Source organism: Aspergillus welwitschiae (assembly GCF_003344945.1).
Source record: "Aspergillus welwitschiae strain CBS 139.54b unplaced genomic scaffold BDQ94scaffold_51, whole genome shotgun sequence".
In the NCBI taxonomy this organism is placed as follows: domain Eukaryota; kingdom Fungi; phylum Ascomycota; class Eurotiomycetes; order Eurotiales; family Aspergillaceae; genus Aspergillus; species Aspergillus welwitschiae.
In genome coordinates, this window is record NW_020798745.1 from 187,941 (window position 1) to 206,438 (window position 18,498).

An 18,498-nucleotide genomic window follows, 5' to 3' on the forward strand; every position below is an offset into this window, starting at 1 on the left:
ATGTGCAGGATCTAATCAGGTTGCAGTCGGGAAAGCCAAAAGGGAGCCGGTCATCATATACCTCTGTTCCTGACTGAAGACCGAATATACTCCGTGAGTATCTTGCAGGTAACTTTTTGGGTTATGGTGCCTGAGGTACCAATAGACACCTTATTGGTAGCAGATGCATTCCTCGAGTTAGTAGAAGCCATTTCAATAGCTCTCATCTATAACAGTAAAAGCTGTCCATCTGAGCTCCAGCCAAGCAGGTCCTCGAAGGATTGAAATCCGAAACACCGCTTCATCGGCGGGGGAGAATTCATCAATCGGGGATCCGCCGAGCTCCACCGATGGCGAAAAGCCAGAGTCCACCGAGCGTCGCCTCGCCCGATCGAGCAAGCTTGCCGAATCGCGGATCCACGAGGGTCATGGCTGGTTGCAATGTTGATGTGATGATTGATTCATTCAATGTGAATTGCTCTGCTAGAAAGCCATTGAGTACTTTTGCAAAAGCAATTGGAGGGTACAGGGTGGGCTGTAGATCGCATGCATGTGACATCACGGGATTGAGGGGAGGCAGTCGAGGGTTTCTTCCATCGGCGAATTCCAGTCCTCACAGCTTCCCCGTCATACCGCTGGTTGCTCTTTGGCAGCTCTGGGCAACTGCTTCATTTTTCCTACTACAGCCTACAGCTCTCTCTACTCTACACCTGTACCTCCATAGAGATTGAACGTTCCTGAGGACTGTGGTGACCCCGCGACGAGGCTACTTGCCCATTGATCTACATCACCACGATCGTCAACGCAACGGACACAGACTCCCAGGCTGCAGAACAATGCATCCATCTGCAGCAATGGAACAGCCGAGAGGGGTAATTTTCCACCACCTGCACCTCCGGCAAAATAAGAATCAGCATTGCCCCCTCCCGCGCGATGGAGCCTCTGTCTCGCGACTCCACCGGCCCGTCAGCGCCTTGAATGGCGGTGGCGACAAGCGACTGCGGGTACACACACCGTGATCGAATTTTCCACCGCCATCGTCCATGCGCCCTCCCCCGCGACTGTGATCTCCGCTTCGCAACGGATTCGGTGCTTTCTCGCCCCTACAACCGCGGAACCCGACGATGCTATCCGCAGTGGGGAGGACACAGCACAGCGGTGGCACGTCATGCCTCGCAGCAAATAATTGTAGTGGATGGGTTGACAATGGGTTGTGTCGATACGGACTCCATTGCCCCTTATGGAACCCTTCTGGATCAACCATGGATGGAGCAGGTCAACCGATGCCACTGGTGATCCACGACCCTTCCGCCAGCTGCCGTCCATTGGCCCGCACGATGGATCGGCTCCCATCCTAAGGCTGGCAAAGTTCACCAACGCTGTGGATTTTGCAAAACTCAGTTCCCCTATCTTAGGTTATCGACGTGTGCGGCCACCCTTAAATCCCCCGGACTTCCGGTGGCTGCTCCCTTGGCTTTGCTCCCCCAGATGCATTGAATTCAGTTTCAATTGCTGATCCCCCTTCACTATGTCTCTCCCACTTCCCAATGACATTCTCCTCCAGGTCGGGGAGTATGTGGAAGACTGTCGGGACCGCTACAACCTTCTCTTTGTTTGCCGTCATTTTCACGACCTGTTCCTGCGCTTGGTCTACCAAGCAGCAGCCTTGAAGGACTGCTCCCAGACCCGTTCCTTCTTGGGAGCTCTACTCCGTCGTCCCGAGCTGGCTCGGGCGGTTCGCACCTTAGACTTCCATGACTGGTGTCCTAGATCCACTTCCACTCCTTCCTCCCCCCTCTCCGACGAAGACCTGGCGCCATTTGCCCAATTGGCCCACGCCCTCAGTCAAACCGCTGAAGAACACACGAAATGGGAGCAGGATCTCCGGGATAATGTTGAAGAGGCTTGGATCGCGCTTCTCCTGCCGCTGGCGAGCAATCTGAGGCATTTGCAATTGGTATACCCCAAGCAGAATGTCTACCTGGACCGCATGATGCAGCGGGCAGTGAGGGGAGAGAAGCCCTTCGACGACCAGCCGGCATTCCGTGTATTGCGCGATGTGTCGCTGAGCCATTTAGCTGACGAGGAAGACAGCCGAGGAAGCTACTTGCCTTCTCAGGTCCTTCCTTTCTTTCAATTGCCATCCATGCGGGCGTTCTCGGCAGACTCGGTGGTTGAGTCTACCCGCCCACGCGACGATGAGCCTGAACCAACCGGACCTGCTGAGGAACCGACGGCCGGCTCTTCCTCCATTGCTGAGATTACACTGAATACGAGCAGCGGATCACAGGGCATGCAGAGCCTGATCGCCTCATGCTCCTCGCTTCAATCGTTCAAGTACCAGCATTCCGATTCACACCTGCTCGCAGAGGGGTTCCAGCCTTCTGCATTCTTCGAGTCCCTTGCGAGCAGTAAGAGCAGCCTGCACACCCTGTGGCTGGACAATTGCGGCACCCACTTGCCTTTCACCATTGCTGGAGCGAACGAAACGCATGACGAGTGGTTCGGGCCTCTGACAGAGTTCACTGCGTTGAAGGATATCCGCATCCGTCTGCCCAACCTGCTCGATGTTCGCTACCAGTATGAACCGTCGTGTCCACTCACCGATGTGCTTCCAGCGTCGGTCGAATCGTTGTATGTGGAAGGCTGCAAGGAGAACTCTTTGGCTATGCTGGTTGGACAGCTGCAAAAGGTCCTTAACAAGCGCAAGACTCAATTCAAGGGTTTGCGACGACTCGATGTTGAAGGTTTCTTTCATGACGAGGAGGACGAGGACGCGTCGGGCTACCAGCCGGCGGAGGCCGCCGGCGAGAAAGTGATCAAACCCCGGGTGTATCAGACGGTAGAGCCGCTGCACCGTGCCTGTGCCGAGGCTGGGATTGAACTCTACGTGCGCGACCGCGTGTGCTTGGCGACGATGCAAGAAGCATAACATCATTGATACGACCCGAGACGATGATAGAAGATAGAGGATAGATGATAGACTTACGTTGCGCACAATACCCATAGACAACTGCTTTCGGTCTCTTGATTTGGAATAATGCGTTGATTAGCTAGATTTTTACATGATTTGGAATTATTGCGAATTGAATGATTGCATTGAATCGATTACTTTTGGCTTGACAAATACCTTACTCAGCAGTAGGACTAAAGCTTCGACATCCACAATTCTTGAGGCCAAATTGGATGGGAGGGTTACATCGTTCTGACACTGTAGGGCTCTACATGATAGGTTCTGAACATCCCCGAAAACTTTACAAGTCATCTGTAGTCGCTCGTCCGCCGTAATCCGCGATATGCTTGGATAGAGGCACTGAATACCTTCGGCTTTCCCCGAATAGTTCGATCCTGAATGTAACCCCCGCATTTCCACCCCCAGAATTCCAGATGGCATCCTAGGATGACGTGAGATGACACTCCAATCGGATGTATTCACCAGATGAAAATCCTGGCTGAGCTAAGTGGATAAGCTCTCCCCATAATAGGAGCCCTGGGCCCTTACCAGCAGGGCCCTGTGTTTGTCTGCAGAGTTTGTCTTGTTGGCTTCTGTCTCCTTTCTGTCAGTCATCTTCAGTTCTGTGTTGTTCTGTTGTTTTCACCTCCCCTCATCATCACTACTATCGTTTGTCTGGTTGTGACTGATCTCCCTTTCGCTGGTTCATTTGCTTGTCCGTGACGGTGATCACTGCATCTCACCTGCGATCGCTACCATGTCGCCGCCTAGTGCGATCAATAACCCTGGAGACCCGCTCGCCGAGCAAGAGAAACCCGCCGGTGCCAGAAACACCACTGGGACTGAGGATCCTTTCAGCCACGATGGTGTCGGCGGGGTGAAGTACCGCACTTTGGCCTGGTGGTAAGCGTTCATCCCTTCATCTAGATCCGCTCTTACGGTCCGGACCTAGCTAACTGTTCAGGCAATGTGCAATGAGTATGAGATACCAGTATCCCCAACAGATCACCTCTAACCGCCTGTACAGTCATGGTCGCAGAGACAATCTCCCTGGGCATCCTGTCCCTTCCCTCGGCCGTGGCGTCGCTTGGCCTGGTTGCGTGAGTTATGATTGGTATCACCAACTAAGGGTGGCTTGGTGGCTAACTTAAGCCTTGCATAGAGCCGTGATCCTCATCATTGGCCTCGGTGCTTTGGCAACTTACACGGGCTATACCCTCGGACAGTTCAAACTCCGGTACCCGCATGTGCACAGCATGGGTGATGCCGGTGAGGTCCTGATGGGTCGCATCGGTCGCGAAGTGCTGGGAACTGCGCAACTGCTGTTTCTGATCTTTATCATGGGCAGTCATCTTCTGACGTTCACTGTGATGATGAATACCTTGACTGATCATGGCACCTGTTCTATTGTCTTTGGCGTGATCGGCTTGGCGGTGTCATTCGCCTTCACCTTGCCGCGGACGCTGAAGAAGGTGTCTTGGTTTTCGATTTCATGTAGGTTAATTTATGTAATATTTGTCAATGCAGCAAGCTGACCATGACAGCTTTCATCAGCATCATTGCCGCAGTACTGATCACCATGATTGCAATCGCAATCCAGAAGCCAGGTGGCGGCCGTGTTGATGCCATCGTTGACAACTCATTCTACAAAGCTTTCCTGGCTGTCACTAACATTGTCTTCGCATACGGTATATGACAAAAATGACAAAACCTTTTTGAGTAGAGAGACAAAGCTAACCAGCACAGCCGGGCACGTGGCCTTCTTCGGATTCATCTCAGAAATGCGTACGCCGACCGACTACCCCAAGACATTGTACATGCTGCAGGGGATTGATACGTCGATGTACACCATCTCAGCAGTCGTTATCTACCGCTATGGCGGAAGGGACGTGGCATCACCGGCATTGGGATCGACCAGTCCGCTGATGTCCAAGATTGCCTACGGCATTGCTATTCCGACGGTAAGCCTAGCCTTCGAATACAGTTGCATGCAACGCTGATAGAAACATAGATTGTGATCGCTGGCGTGATCAATGGTCATGTGGCATGCAAATACATCTACGTCCGTTTGTTCCGGGGAACCGACCGCATGCACCAGCGCGGACTTGTTTCGATTGGAACGTGGGTGATTATTGGGTTGGTGCTGTGGACTCTTGCGTGGATTATTGCTGAGGCAATCCCTGTGTTCAACGATTTGCTGAGTTTGATCGTAGGTTCTTCTATCGTGTGTTTTGTCGAACAAGGCTAACTGTCGCAGACGGCGCTCTTTGCCAGTTGGTTCACATGTGAGTCCCACCGAGTCTAGAACCATCACTATACTTACCCATGATATAGATGGACTGAGTGGAATATTCTGGCTGTTCCTGAACTGGGGCCGATACTCCTCGTCGCGCCGCAAGATCTTGCTAACCGGTCTTAACCTGCTGGTAGTAGTCGTAGGTGGCTGTCTAGTAAGCATACAACCGATCCCCATCACAATAACATCACCTGTATACTAATCAAACAGTGCGCCCTTGGTCTCTACGTATCAGGAAAATCAATCCACGACCATCCCCGCAGCAGCAGCTTCTCATGCGCCAACAATGCTTGAACCAGCCGGGATCGGATATCTGGGGCCGAGAGCCGAGAGTCGGGTTAGGGAATAGAGGTCGTCAGGCACCGACAGATAGAGTGATGTCAGTCCAAGCAGAGGTGTTCTTATGTACACTAAACAGGCAGGCCTTGTTCATGACCTGTTCATGGGTGAAAGAAGTAGTGAGCCAATAGCTAGCGTCGATATGGCAGCTTGCCACCAGCGTGGATGACGTCGCCGGATCCGTCGGATACGCCGTCTACTTTGACATCATCCCACCAGATACATTAGGATAATGAACAATAAATACAGTAGTCAACGCTCACACAATATGCATTGTAGGAATTATCAAATCGAGCTCATAGTAGCTGTCAATCCGTCATGGAAGACACACGCACGCAAACTGCCTCCCCGGCAGAAGAATCCCGTCGCAGCCATCACTCCAGCAGCACGCTTCCGAACGAGCGCGATGACCAAGACATAGAGAAACAGCGTCTTCACGGTGGCATGACCGAAGGCACAAAGGACAAAGAACCCGACCCCAATATCGTGGACTGGGATGGCCCCGATGACCCAGTATGTCTCCCCGATGCCATCTATACCCCCAAACTCAAAGCTTAAACCACCGCCACCACCGAACCCTAACCACTCACAAAACTATGAACAATAGGAAAACCCTCAGAACTTCCCCCGCCCCCGCAAATGGCTCATAACCATAATTCTCGGGCTCATGACCGTCTCGGTAACCTTTGCCTCGTCCGTCTTCAGCACCGCGTCCACTGTGACCGCGCAACAATTCCACGTCTCCGACGAGGTAATGGTCCTCGGCACCAGCCTCTTCGTTCTCGGATACAGTTTCGGCCCGCTCTTCTTCGGCCCTCTCTCCGAACTCTACGGCCGCAAAACCCCCCTCTTCATGGGGTTTTTCATCTTCGCCATATTCCAAATCCCGGTGGCTGTCGCCCAGAATCTCCAGACGATTATGATATGTCGGTTTCTGGGCGGGTTGTTCGCCAGCGCGCCACTGGCTATTGTCGGCGGTATGCTGGCGGATCTATTCGGTCCTGTGGAACGGGGGATTGCGATCGCGGTGTTCGCGGGCGCTACGTTCGTGGGGCCAGTCGCGGGCCCGATTGTCGGTGGGTTCATCACAATGAGTTACCTCGGGTGGCGGTGGACGGAGTACATCACTGCCATCATGGCGTTCTTTTTCGGGGCCGTGGGGTTCCTGATTGTGCCGGAGACATTTGGGCCGACGTTATTGGAAAGGAGAGCGAGGAGGAAGAGGTTCGAGACGAGGAATTGGGCACTGCATGCTAGATCGGAAGAGATGCCTGTTGATCTGAAGCATATTGCGACTGTCTATCTGATCAGGCCGTTTTTGATGCTCGTCCGGGAGCCGATATTGTTACTCATCACGCTGTACATGGGGTTTATTTATGGGTTCCTGTATCTTTGCTTTGAAGCGTATCCGGTTGCGTTTCAGGAGTTGAGAGGGTGGAATGAGGGGGTGGGCGCATTGCCGTTTATTGCGATTGCCGTTGGGGTGGTGTTTGGGTGCTGTGTTATTGTGTTCTTCACGAAGACGAGGTTTCAGAAGGTGTTGGAGAGGGAGGGTCATGTTGTTCCTGAGGAGAGGCTCATTCCCATGATGATTGGAGGGGTGTTGTTGCCTGCGGGCATGTTTTGGTTTGGGTGGACGAGCAACCCGCACATTATTTGGGTACCGCAGGCCATTTCGGGGGGGTTGTTGGGGGCTGGGATTTTGTTGATTTTTATGCAGGTATGGTTACTTCTTTTCTATGTTTGTTGTTGGTGTGTGTGGGGTGCTAATGATATGGGTATAGGGGTTGAACTATATCATCGACTGCTACAACATCAATGCCAACTCGGCTATTGCAGCCAATTGCTTCTTTCGGTCAGGGCTGGGGGCGGGGTTTCCGATGTTTGCTATTCCCATGGTGAGTTTTCCCTCTTGTCTACAGCTTTACTGGCTGTTTTGGTGAAATAAACATATTGATTGACGATGCAGTTCCATAATCTGGGCGTGCCGTGGGCCATGACGCTGCTGGGATGTCTGACAGCCATATTGTTCCCCGTGCCGATTCTATTCTATATCTTTGGGAGTAGGATTCGGTCGTGGAGTAAGTTTGCGCCGACTGATTGATACCTTGAATGTGCTGTGTGGTGAGATACCTGTGATGTGTTGGTATAATATAGTCTTTATATGCTATAATACAGACTTGATTTTCTACACTTAACGTTACTTTCCCTATTAAATCAACGCTTTTATAAAGGTACTCAGAGGTCGCTCACTGAGTATTCCTTACCATCAGTCAAGTCTCGGTTAGTACTCAGGTCCTACTCGGAACGGGATCTGTCATAAAATACATACATCCTGATCTGCTCAAATCTCAATATATTGTATCATTAGCTTGATAATGCTGAATGGACCAACTACAATATCCATCTCTAATAAAAATGTCTTATTTGACGCAACAATAACTGCGACGGAGACTTGGGAAGCCTTCATATGAAAAGATTTACTAGACACAATAATTTCTATCTATAATAGCCTCGAGGAATCCGATTGGAGCGATGAAAGGGCGTTGGAGTCATGAATAATGGACACTGATATGGACGCCAATATTTCACGGATGATTATATTCACATTAGCGACTATCTTATGTACCGCAGCTTGCAGAGCTACAGCAAAGGCTTTCCTAAACCCTAGGATATCATTTCAAAGAGACCTGTACCGCGGCGCTGCTAACTCACCAGAAATTCGCCTATCCAGACCCAAACGAAAGTACCTTGTTCACATTTCCAATGTATAGGACAACAACAAGAGGTTCAATATTGTCTGAGACAACCATACCAGACAGCTGTATCTCTAAAATTCAGGAACCAAGCAAGATTAACATTGATGTTGGTGCCAACGATCCATGTACAGAGACCACGGCTATCTAATCCTGATATACCTCCTGGGTCCCAGCATCCTGGCTCTCCTTTCCACTCCCAGCCGCCTGCACATCCGCAGCACCTTCCTGCCTTGAAAACTTCAGATCAGAAAGCCCATAAAGCACAATCCCCCCCATCCCCAGAATTGCGCTGATGACCGTAAACACCATCGAGACGATACCTCTCGCCGTGAACCCGTCGGGAATCCAACCGGGCTGTTTATTCTGCCCCTTCAGATCAAGATAGTCCTCTACATTCCCCGCTGCATTCCCCTCCCACGGTACACCCGCTGCCTCGCACGCGGCCTTGTGGTCGGCAGGAATACTTAGCCGATTTTGGATGAGCAAGGGCGCCTCGACGAATGTCATGGCGAGCCCCTGCATCAAGTGCCAGTCAATGTGGCAGTGGAAGAGCCAGACGCCCGGGTTATCCGCGCGAAAGCGCAGGACGACGTAGCCCATTGGCGGGACGACGACGGTATCCCGGCGCGGCGGATAGGTGGGAAAACTGGTGTGGTTGGCTGGGTCGAAGGCGATGGGGTCTGTGGCGTCGGCGAGGGACAGGAAGTCCGGGCCCATGGCTGGGTAGCGGGCGACGACTTGGAAGACGTGCCCGTGCAGGTGGAAGGGATGGGAGCCGGTGTCTTGGTTGTTAAGGATGATTTCGACAATGGCGTTGTGCGGGAGGACTTGCGTGTGGGTATAGTCGCCGTAAACAGTAGGGTCAGTAGCAAGGGTCCCCGCAGAGAGGACAGTGTAGAGAGTAGGCACTTTGGGCGCAGTATAGCTGATATTATTGAGGAAGGCGTAGCCCATGCCTGTATCAAGGTTTTCCATGATAACAGCGACATTGACGGTTAGATCAGGGGTTTCAAGGAGGGGAACGTGATCGTAGGGGACCAGGGTGCCGTCATCGAAGGGAACGAGGTCATCTGATTCGGCGACAGTGATGTTTGCCTGCGGGTAGGTGGCGGAGGAGTCATATTGGAGCCAGTTGGTATTGTTGAGTTGGAGATCAGGGGTAATGGTGTCAAGGAGGGTGGAATCAACGACAGTAACAATAGGGTAGTTCTTGTCTGTTGTGGCCTTGGTAGTAAAGAGAACAGAGTACCGCTGAGCAACAGCGATATAGAGAATGTCTGCAGTGGTAGGCTCAGTGTAGACACCGTCAATTTCGACAATAGTGAGCGGGTGGTCTTCGATGTAGAAGTACTGGGCTGTGAAGGCAGCAATGTTGGCCAGGCGGAGGAGGTAGGTAGTATTAGGCTTGACAGCGATGCTGGTATTCATAGTATCATTGAAGAGCCATGAGTTGGGGATAGGCTCGGCGCCGGTGGGATTATACAGCGACATGAACTCGGGCTTGATGTCCATAGCCAGCTCATGGTACCAGTCACTGAGAGTCACGGTAAACTCCTCCTCGTACTCATTGGCAAACCAGGAGCTGTTATCATGGACAATAAGCGCCTGACGGTATCCATCAGGATAACAGTAATCAGTATGGCAATGATACCAGTAAGTGCCATTCTGGTTGACAGTAAAATTATATGTAATACTCGAACCAGGAGGTACAGGACATTGCGTGACCATGGAAGGCCCATCCATCTCATTAGTTCCGTTCTGGTACATGCCGTGAAAGTGAATACTGGCGCTCTTGTTTTCCAGTCCATTGTACATGTTAACCACCAACTGATCACCCTTATCAACCTCGATGATGGGCAGCGGCCATTGGCCGTTGATGCCGACTACCTGGCGGTCAGCCAGTCCATCAGGATTCGCTGTGACCCAGGTGACATTGAAGTCGTAGACGACTTCTTTGGCAAAGACTGGCATGCTGGCCGCCAGCAGTAGGTAGCATAAGAAAGACAGCATTGTTGAGAGAGAAAGGGAGACGGGGAGGGTGAGAGAAAGAGGAGAGACGAAAGGCCATCCTCCGGAAGAGGGTGGTTTATACCGGCGACGAGGGCGCAGGGAGCGGGATTTTTCAGCCACTGGGCAAATGAGCCCGGGCATATCAGATTGTGCTTGACCCTGCTTATTGGCCCCCCAAAAGCAGATTTTCTAGCGTGGTGGGCCTCATATCCTTGTTTCATCAGATAAGATGCCCAAAAAGGCACTCAAGCCCGCTTAGCCGGTCTATTTAATCAACTCCCTCCCGAACCAGCTCCTCTGCAGCTCAACCAGCTTTCATAACATTCTTTCCCTGTTCGCGCAATCATGGTCAACGTCTTCGCCGTCCAGGTCTTCTTCATCGTCTTCCGTGAGTGTCTCGAGGCAGTCATCATCGTCTCAGTGCTTCTCTCCTTCCTCAAGCAGAGTCTGGGCCAGCCACACCAGGATCAGTCCATCTACAAGCGGCTCGTCCGCCAGGTTTGGGCCGGCTCACTCATCGGCATTCTCTTTTGTCTGATCATCGGCGGTGTCTTTATCGGCGTTTTCTACGGCCTGGGCCATGACATCTGGTCCAATGCCGAACAGCTGTGGGAGGGTATCTTCTATCTGATCGCGACCGTGATCATCACGATCATGGGGCTAGCCCTGCTACGAATCAACAAGACCAAAGAGCAGTGGCGAGTCAAGATCGCCAAGGCCCTCGTCGACAAGAGCAAGAACCACAAAAAGTCCAAGTTGCTCGGCGACTGGGCTCGCCGCTACGCCATGTTTCTCCTCCCCTTCATCACCACCATGCGCGAGGGCGTCGAGGCCGTCGTCTTCGTTGGCGGCGTCTCGCTCGGCTACCCGGCCACTGCATTCCCCCTGCCCGTCTTCACGGGAATGCTGACGGGGGTGACGTGCGGCTACCTGATCTACCGCGGTGGCAACGCCATGTCCATCCAGCTCTTCCTCATCGCGTCCACCTGCGTGCTGTACCTGATCGCGGCAGGCATGTTCTCCAAGGGGATCTGGGATCTGCAGTACTACCAGTTCCAGATGGCGGTTGGCTCCGATGTGGCAGAGGAAGGCAGTGGGCCGGGCTCCTACGACATCCGCGAGACTGTCTGGCACGTCAACTGCTGCAACGCCGAGACCGACAACGGCTGGGATGTGTTTAACGCGATCCTTGGCTGGGAAAACACCGGCACGTATGGCTCTATTATCTCGTACAATGCCTATTGGCTCTGCATCCTCCTCTGTGTTGCCTACATGCTCTGGGAGGAGCGTTCAGGCAAGCGGTCCCTGCGCGAACGGATCCTAATTGTGCTGGCGAAAATCCCGGGAATCAAGTGGTATGCAAAGCCGAAGCTGGACGTCATGCAGGAGGACTCGGAGGAGATCGTGCGCGCGGCCCAAAACGGGCTGTTTAACGAGGGACAGGTCGAGAAGCAGACGGTGCAAGTGGAGTTGAAGTGAACGTAGGGGGGTGGCAATTGAAAATGGGCCCATCCCATGGGCAGGCCGGGTAGATAATCATCACTCCAAGCGCTCTTGGTTAGGGTAGGCATGTTGAAATTTCATTTTCGGAAGCCATTACTGTAATACTTACATTTCACTCCAACAACTACTACAAATCTCTTACATCAGTAATAGAAAGGGGCTAATCCTGACTTGTCATTGGTTAATGTAGAGTAGACACCAGCCTAACAGAGCTGGTGAATTTATGAAGAAACTAGCGTGTTTGATAACTTACACAATATCAACCCGTTACATGAAATTTGACAAATATGTATTACATGAAATTGATTACACTCCGCCAATCCTACTCTTGGCTCAGAACCAAGCCTCCACAAAGGCCCACTTTGTCTGTCCAGGCACTCTTGTATCGTGGATGGATTTTGTCATCATTTTCTGCTGGCTCCGGACCCTGAATGATTTCGGACACCGGTCGGGCTTTACACGCGTAGTACCGTTTATCTCGGGCGTTACAGCGGACTTCGGTACCTGATAAGAGATCCTTAATCTGATCTTCGGCGATAGATTCCTAGCGCAGTCGGGCTTCGGCCGTCGGAAGTTCGGGGCCCATTATTAGGGCAAAGCTTCACTGATTGATATGATTGATTTCTGGTATCAATCTAATCTGACTATCTGATTTAGGCAGCACCTCCGTGCTCCCTCTTGGGACAGAGTCGGAGGGGCACACGACACTGGCATATGCATGGCACAGCGTGCTGCCATGGCCTCGCTGTCTTGCTCTCGCCGGGAATCGGGCGTGGGTGGCCAAGGATCTTGACCCAAGCACGGAAACGGGGCTATTAAGGCAGCTTTACCGGCTTACGTCTGTCTCCGTTTCATTGCATACTGTGAACCAACTTGATGCGAGCAATGGATCCCACTGTAGCCTGGCCTCGCGTATGCATCATACTTTCTTGCTCCTCATCGGCGTAGAATGATTATAATGCTCTGTCATGTTCGTAGCTTCGTCCGTAGTCGATCCCGTCCGCCTGTAACACATACTTCTCAGTCTGCAACGAATCTTGTGGCCCAGGAACACAAGTACTCCACGATCAAGCAATATCTGGAGGAAGGAATACGATATCCACTCGGCCAGAACCAATACCCACCTTCCTGCAAGGGCTCGGTAAATCTCCCTCTTTCGCCCCGAGAGCAACACAGAATTTTACACAATGACATCTGGGCCCACAACATCTGATACGCATGCTGGTGCCAACAGAAATGATGGCCAAGCTATTTTCAAGCTGCTACTTAAGGAATAATAGTCTGTTCCCTCCCGCTCTAGCGTCTCCCATCAGCGACTGTGGCCCTGTAGAAGACAAAGACTTGCGCGATGAAACCTTCCTGGGCAATTTTGGCCCTCGCCTTTGGCTCGCACGTTGTAGCCAAAGGCTTTTCACCAACCGATGCTGCTGAATATTGCATGTATGCTATCTACGAGTCGTTATCTGAACTTAGCTGGCAGGAATCTGCGAATGAAACCAGCTCAGAAGCCTCGAACTCAGCCTCTCCATGTTCCAACGGTATCGAGGCTACCTCTATCTATGCCTCTGTTGTGGAATACTGCCATGGAACATCATACAGTCAAGGCCTTGTCTTTTGGGATAAGCTTTGTGCTAATCTTGGCACTTCGCTGACGGGCTTGGATGACCTCGAAGCCAGCGTTACTACAGCCTACATTGAACAATTGCCCGTTATCAGCCCAGACACCGCGGGAAAGACTGAGATTTCGACTCCGGTGCTGCTTGAGAAGTCGTACTATTCGCGCGCTGTGCGCAGTGTGGTAAGTGTCGAGCCCCATTATATCTTCTGAACGTCAATCTCACCGCATAGACTGCCAACGAGACTAGAGATAGCAGCTCAATCAACATTGCTTGGGGCATTCATGGCTTCTGGGGCTTTATCGTCCTTACGGGCGTTCTTCATAACGTCTTTTCTACCCTCTCCCGTCGTTGTGCCGGTGCCCAGGCCGGAGACATCGAGAAGCCTCAATCACGCCGCTGGCGAGAAATCATCCCAGCGCCCGTTCGATGGGCTCATGACACTGTCTATACGTATCTGATACTCTCTCCCGCTCTGGGATACAACCACCGACGCCTTCTGGGCTTTAACGTACCCTTACGGGCCCAGGGTCTGACCTTCTTCTTCTTCTGGTCGCTGGCCGTTATCTTGGCTTGCATACACAGTGGTGTCTATCGAGACGATCCTTTGTAAGTCTCATACCTTCATGGATTCTTCTGAAAGGAGTATTTAACACTGTCAGCAACGGAACCTTTGCGTACCAGATCTGGGTGTTCATGGGGCCCAGACTCGGTTTTCTCGCCTTCGCATGTCTCCCCTGGCTGTGGCTCTTTGCCGGACGAAACAACATTTTCATCTGGGGAACTGGCTGGGACTATCAGACTTTCAACCTCTTCCACCGGCATCTCGCGAGAGTCACTGTGATTTATGCAATTCTGCACTCTATCTCGTACACCGTCAAATATCTGGCCTACTGTATGTGCTTTACACAAGCCCGCCGGCCATGCCATGCCATGTTGTCTAACAGCCCCAGCCCCGAGCAAGTACTACAAGGACCTCGAAACAAACTGGTTCCGCTTCGGCATTGTGGTACGTGCACCCCCTCACACGCATCATGCCACATCATCACGACAATATCATAACTAACCCGAACTCAAGGCCACAATCCTCATGTCCCTCCTCATTCCCTTCTCCTCGGCCACCCTTCGCAAGCGCTACTATGAGGTCTTCCTAATTATCCACATCCTCTCCGCCATAGTCATCGTCTGCGCCTTATTCATGTGTGTCTACCCTTTCCTCCAACCCCTCCGAACACCCACTAACAACATCTAACCCTACAGCCACATTTCCAAGTTTGGCACAGAATACACCCCGCACCTCTGGCCAGTAGTCGCAATCTGGTCCTTCGACCGCCTCGCCCGCCTCCTCCGACTAGTCGTTACAAACATCCACGTGCGAAGCCGTAGAGTGTCTCGCACGGCAAGAAGCACCGTCAGCTACAGTGACAAGAGCGACGTTCTCCGCATTGAGATCCAACCCGCCGCGGTCCCGCGGACTCCACGGGCGGGCGACGTGTATTACCTGTACCAGCCACGAAGTTGGCGCGGGTGGGAGAATCATCCATTTACCCTGGCTTCGTGGGCATATGCCGAGGATGGCGTGAAAACGCCGGCTCTGGAGGGGGCCGTGTCCATGCCTTTGGCGGGTGTGAAGGGGGAGAAGGGGCCACAGGTGAAGACGTTATCGGCTCCGGCTCCGGCCCAGCTCGTGGCGACAGGCGGCCAGATTCAAGTCCAGCCCTACCAAGACGAGGTTGTCTCGACGTCGGGAGTATCACCGACAACATTGACCTTTTATGTCCGCCCCTATGAGGGCTGGACGAAGCGGTTGAAGGAGCAATGCCTGCGGTCGGGGTATACATGTCACCCGACCCTCCTTGTCGAGGGGCCGTACGGACACCGGGTCTCGCTGGGCGAATTCGAGCATGTCGTCATGATCACGGGCGGGACGGGGATCAGTGTTGCGACGGCGTATCTGCAGGATCTGCTCGGCGGATCTCGAGGAGACGGGGAGGGCAGGGATGACTACGACCGAAGCCAGCAGATCGATCTGCATTGGACAGCACGGGAGGCAGCGTTGTTTGCTGAGCTGTGTCAAAGGGAGCTTGCTGCGCTCGAGGGGAATACGGCGGTGCAGATGCGGTTCTATTGTTCGAGGGAACAGGGAGTTGAGGGTTTGGATAGGGAGGCCCTGGGCGGGCGGGTCGTTGAGAAGGGGAGGGCTCCGACTCGAGACATTATCTCCAAGGCGGCTGCAGAGGCAAGAGTCAGCTGTGCTAAAGTGGCTGTCCTTGTTTGTGGGCCTGTAGGGATGGCGAACGAGGCGAGGCAGGCCGTTTGTGAAGCGAGGAAAGAGTATGCTGGGGTGGAGTATTTTGAAGAGGTCTATGGGTGGTAGGCGCCGTTTACGCAGTGTGAAATGAAAAGAACAAAATGAAGATCTGGACTGAAACATGTACCTGAAGCTGGCCAGCAAAGTAGAGCCCTGTTCTAAGTATATAGGGAGTGATCTGTTGGGGAGTAGACCATTTTTGTATTACCAGCTCATCATAGATACTGCCGATGCTCTCTTTCAACTGACTGGCTTCGCTCGCGTTCAGCGGCAGCGTGCTCGTCTGCTGGGAAATCTCCGTAAAAATCCCCTCCGTTACATGCCGATTACCCTGGTAGTACCCTTTGCACCCAGAATTTCAGTTGCAGCGTAGATTGATGTACCCCTCTTGCTGGGAGGTGAGGTAGGCCATTGCCTCGTTGCCCCCGTTGAGCTGGGGTGGTGAGCTGCCCTGGTTCGGCGGTGATCTCACGGGATAAGTTGATGATGTTAAGGGCTCGGTCCCAGCTAGAATGTGTGTTATTTAGTGCTTGAGAAGACAAAGCAAATGGGGAGAGAAGCGACTCGAATACCTCTTCCTTGACCCATTCGGTGTGCTCTTCTTGCACTTTGGCCATTACGATGACATTTTCGCCTATGCCCACGGACTGGCGCGGCTTCAAGTCTGGACCATCTCGTCTCCATGGTGTTTGGAGGATGGAGATACTGTTTGGCGCGGTATTGCTCGCTGAGGCCCTGGAGATGGGCATGGAGTACGAGATAGGGGAAGAAGAGGGCCAGAACACAGCAGAGGAGCAGCCCTGAGGGCGGTTCCACGCCGGTTTTCGTGCCGTCTTAAATTCTGTAAGGAGGTGGACTGATGATGGAGGCACCGTGAGAAGACTGTAGGAAAGTAATAGCTGTAAGTTATCATGATGGATGATGGCATACACAGTTTCCCTGCTCGTACTCACATCGGGGTTGCATGATTTATGTCTACTGTCATTGGCTCCACACCAAAGGATAGTCGGAAGCTTGGTACTTACCAAGCTCATCGACCCAGCAGCATATGTAAATTTCAAGCCCTACAGGGCTCCACCTGCGACGCTGTAGGCATCCGGCAGTAGAGTCGGGAGATGTAAATTCAACTTAAAAATTCGTGTAACGGATCTTTGGCCTTGTAAGGCATAAAACACGCTGGTCTGTAAATTAGAGTACTAACTCTATCAGGCGCTATCTCAGCATATTTTAGCCAATTAAAGTTTTAAACTGGAATCTTAAATTACTTACGTAATGTAATAAAATCATCAGTGTTTTTTGTTTCAGTGAAATTTCAACATCTCCAGGTAGTGAAGCCGGGTAAAAGAAAGAAAAAAAAAAAAAAAAATAGTCTCTTTCTACTGGTCAGGCCAGCCAAGCAGCGGAGCTTCCAGGCATCGAAGTTTCCCTCGCTGGCCGTTTTAACTCCCTCCTGCCCGCCCCCCCATCACCCCTTTTGGCCGGAATTTCGGCTGTCCGAAATCACCTTCTTCTTGGCCTCTCCGCTTTACATGATTTGACCGGAAATGGCATCCCACATAGTGCCTGAGCGGCCTGCGGTATGTAATAAGTCGTCTACGATATGATTTGGGGCTAATCATGTGTGCTGTCGCCGTCCAGTGCGACCTCTGCCACAACAGAAAGGTTAGTCATCGGCCCATCCATCGACTGCCACAGAATGCTTAAGGCAGGACAGGTGAAATGTGACCGTTACGACCCGTGCATGAACTGCGTTGATGCGCGCACAGAATGTCGTCGCACACGGCCCCGACGCAGTATGCGTCCTAGGGTTTCCCGGTAAGTCGGGGCGGTTCCTGCGCATCCTTCACTGCGCCTAATACGCCGTCCATCAGCATTGCAAGGCTGTCGGAGAGGCTCTCGTCGGTTGAGCAGTTGGTTCTCAATCCTCACCCCGGTGCTCCCGCTTCGCAGCCTGTCCTTGATCCGCGAGAGGAAGCAGAGCACATTGCTCGAAGCGGTCGAACCTCGCAAGCTCCCAGCTCGGAGGGTTGGAGCGCGCGAGCCAAAGAGAGCGAGAGCACCGCTCACCCGGCAGCCACCGCAGAAGACACATCGATGCAGCCAGCGAACGAAGCCCGGCGCTTCATTCAGCAAGAGCTGCAGCGCAGCGACCATCTATCTTCGCTCCAGCGCGCCGTGTTGGAAAATGCACTGTCGCTGGTTAACAGGCTCTCAACCGCGACATGTGATTCGAAAGTCTCGTCTGCAGGACACGCGCAGGCCTTAGAGGAACAAGATGAGACAACACAGGAATTCTCAATAGAGACATACTACATGATGTCGAAGCGTTCGTGTTAACATGACCTTTTGTCTGGACCGCTCCTAACCTAGAGCAGATATGGTACATCAGACTTCGCCGGGGAAGCACATACACTGGCCCGACCACGTCTCGGTCAAGGGGCTGGAGCACATGAGCCTGTCCCTGGTTGAGGGAAAGCTGGATAGGCAGACCTCTTTGCACTACCGCGTGTGTGTATACGTCAAAGCTATCTTCTTCCTGGCGCGGATCCGACAGCCACAACTGACGCCGCGGTTGCGCTCGCATATGAAAATGAGCCATGCAAAATACATGACGGCGGCATCCAGGGCGCTGGAGCAGATTAATTTGACTGGGAATCCCTCCAGTTCTCTCATACAGGCTCTACTGTCCGGAGTAAGTGCTGCCCTACATGCTTTTTTTTTTTTTTTTTTTT

The 18,498-nt window shown here is 52.5% G+C and overlaps 7 protein-coding genes across 7 annotated transcripts; 6 read left to right on the forward strand and 1 right to left on the reverse strand.

The window, feature by feature from the left end:
* The first annotated feature begins 922 nt into the window (after positions 1 to 922).
* Positions 923 to 3,089, forward strand: BDQ94DRAFT_153121 (uncharacterized protein). Its single transcript, XM_026768083.1, has one exon. It carries the CDS (start codon positions 1,508 to 1,510, stop codon positions 2,909 to 2,911), a length of 1,404 nt encoding a protein of 467 aa, XP_026620956.1. The 5' UTR covers positions 923 to 1,507; the 3' UTR covers positions 2,912 to 3,089.
* Positions 3,090 to 3,689: 600 nt separating this feature from the next.
* BDQ94DRAFT_175247 (transmembrane amino acid transporter protein-domain-containing protein) lies at positions 3,690 to 5,522 on the forward strand (the record flags this gene model as incomplete). The annotated part of the gene is made up of 10 exons (XM_026772479.1): positions 3,690 to 3,835; positions 3,897 to 3,910; positions 3,960 to 4,032; positions 4,095 to 4,426; positions 4,477 to 4,620; positions 4,679 to 4,893; positions 4,944 to 5,141; positions 5,190 to 5,217; positions 5,267 to 5,382; positions 5,439 to 5,522. 10 exons carry the CDS (start codon positions 3,690 to 3,692, stop codon positions 5,520 to 5,522), a joined length of 1,350 nt encoding a protein of 449 aa, XP_026620957.1.
* Positions 5,523 to 5,851: 329 nt separating this feature from the next.
* BDQ94DRAFT_153127 (MFS transporter) lies at positions 5,852 to 7,760 on the forward strand. The gene is made up of 4 exons (XM_026768084.1): positions 5,852 to 6,080; positions 6,175 to 7,287; positions 7,352 to 7,465; positions 7,537 to 7,760. The coding sequence occupies exons 1-4, from the start codon at positions 5,886 to 5,888 to the stop codon at positions 7,669 to 7,671; spliced, it is 1,557 nt and encodes a 518-aa protein (XP_026620958.1). The 5' UTR covers positions 5,852 to 5,885; the 3' UTR covers positions 7,672 to 7,760.
* A 710-nt stretch (positions 7,761 to 8,470) lies between these two features.
* BDQ94DRAFT_184215 (multicopper oxidase-domain-containing protein) lies at positions 8,471 to 10,336 on the reverse strand (the record flags this gene model as incomplete). Its single annotated transcript, XM_026774592.1, has 1 exon — positions 8,471 to 10,336. One exon carries the CDS (start codon positions 10,334 to 10,336, stop codon positions 8,471 to 8,473), a length of 1,866 nt encoding a protein of 621 aa, XP_026620959.1.
* A 539-nt stretch (positions 10,337 to 10,875) lies between these two features.
* On the forward strand, positions 10,876 to 11,843 carry BDQ94DRAFT_153130 (iron permease FTR1 family-domain-containing protein). Its single transcript, XM_026768085.1, has one exon. It carries the CDS (start codon positions 10,991 to 10,993, stop codon positions 11,813 to 11,815), a length of 825 nt encoding a protein of 274 aa, XP_026620960.1. The 5' UTR covers positions 10,876 to 10,990; the 3' UTR covers positions 11,816 to 11,843.
* A 1,344-nt stretch (positions 11,844 to 13,187) lies between these two features.
* BDQ94DRAFT_175251 (ferric reductase family protein) lies at positions 13,188 to 15,832 on the forward strand (the record flags this gene model as incomplete). The annotated part of the gene is made up of 6 exons (XM_026772480.1): positions 13,188 to 13,637; positions 13,688 to 14,064; positions 14,118 to 14,350; positions 14,409 to 14,464; positions 14,534 to 14,655; positions 14,716 to 15,832. The coding sequence occupies 6 exons, from the start codon at positions 13,188 to 13,190 to the stop codon at positions 15,830 to 15,832; spliced, it is 2,355 nt and encodes a 784-aa protein (XP_026620961.1).
* Positions 15,833 to 17,462: 1,630 nt separating this feature from the next.
* On the forward strand, positions 17,463 to 18,103 carry BDQ94DRAFT_175252 (uncharacterized protein; the record flags this gene model as incomplete). The annotated part of the gene is made up of 2 exons (XM_026772481.1): positions 17,463 to 17,581; positions 17,638 to 18,103. 2 exons carry the CDS (start codon positions 17,463 to 17,465, stop codon positions 18,101 to 18,103), a joined length of 585 nt encoding a protein of 194 aa, XP_026620962.1.
* Positions 18,104 to 18,498: the final 395 nt, after the last annotated feature.